At 73.8% G+C, this 362-nt stretch overlaps 1 protein-coding gene across 3 annotated transcripts in view; it reads right to left on the bottom strand.

The window, feature by feature from the left end:
- WIPI2 (WD repeat domain, phosphoinositide interacting 2) overlaps nucleotides 1–359 on the bottom strand; it is a 23,592-nt gene extending 23,233 nt beyond the window's left edge. For 2 of the 3 annotated variants that reach the window (XM_010570312.1, XM_010570314.1), the window contains exon 1: nucleotides 109–359. In XM_010570312.1, the coding sequence (XP_010568614.1) occupies nucleotides 109–182 (74 nt within the window). In that variant the 5' untranslated portion in view covers nucleotides 183–359. The remainder of the gene's footprint in view (nucleotides 1–108) is intronic. The other variant, XM_010570315.1, reaches the window with a different exon arrangement.
- Nucleotides 360–362: the final 3 nt, after the last annotated feature.

The following is a 362-nucleotide window of genomic DNA, read 5'->3' as shown; positions in this document are numbered from 1 at the left end:
GGCCACAGCCCTCCCTCAGGAGCCCCCTCCCCACGCCCAGCCGTATCCTTCCCCCAAGTTCAGGCCGGGCTCCCCACCACCACCTCAGGCCGGGCGCCGCCCCCTTACGTGTTGTCCTGGTTGAAGTTGGCGAAGAGCAGATGGCCGCTGCCGGCGTCGCCGCTCTGACTGGCCAAGTTCATGGCGGGATGACCCTCGCCACCCCCGTCCGGCGGGGGCTGGGGGAGGGGGGGCGGGTAAACGCCTCCAGCAGGCAGAACACCTCAACCCCGGCGACCCCGGCCCCCACCGCGGACCCGCGGCCTCCTCATCCCCGCCGGCCCCTTGTTTACGCTGCGGGCGGCGGAGCGGCCCCGCGCCTG

The sequence above is a fragment of the Haliaeetus leucocephalus genome, unplaced genomic scaffold (assembly GCF_000737465.1).
Source record: "Haliaeetus leucocephalus isolate CR32 unplaced genomic scaffold, Haliaeetus_leucocephalus-4.0 Scaffold295, whole genome shotgun sequence".
Lineage (NCBI taxonomy): Eukaryota > Metazoa > Chordata > Aves > Accipitriformes > Accipitridae > Haliaeetus > Haliaeetus leucocephalus.
Note: the sequence above shows the minus strand (reverse complement) of the source record. Positions and strands in the feature narration are given on the sequence as shown.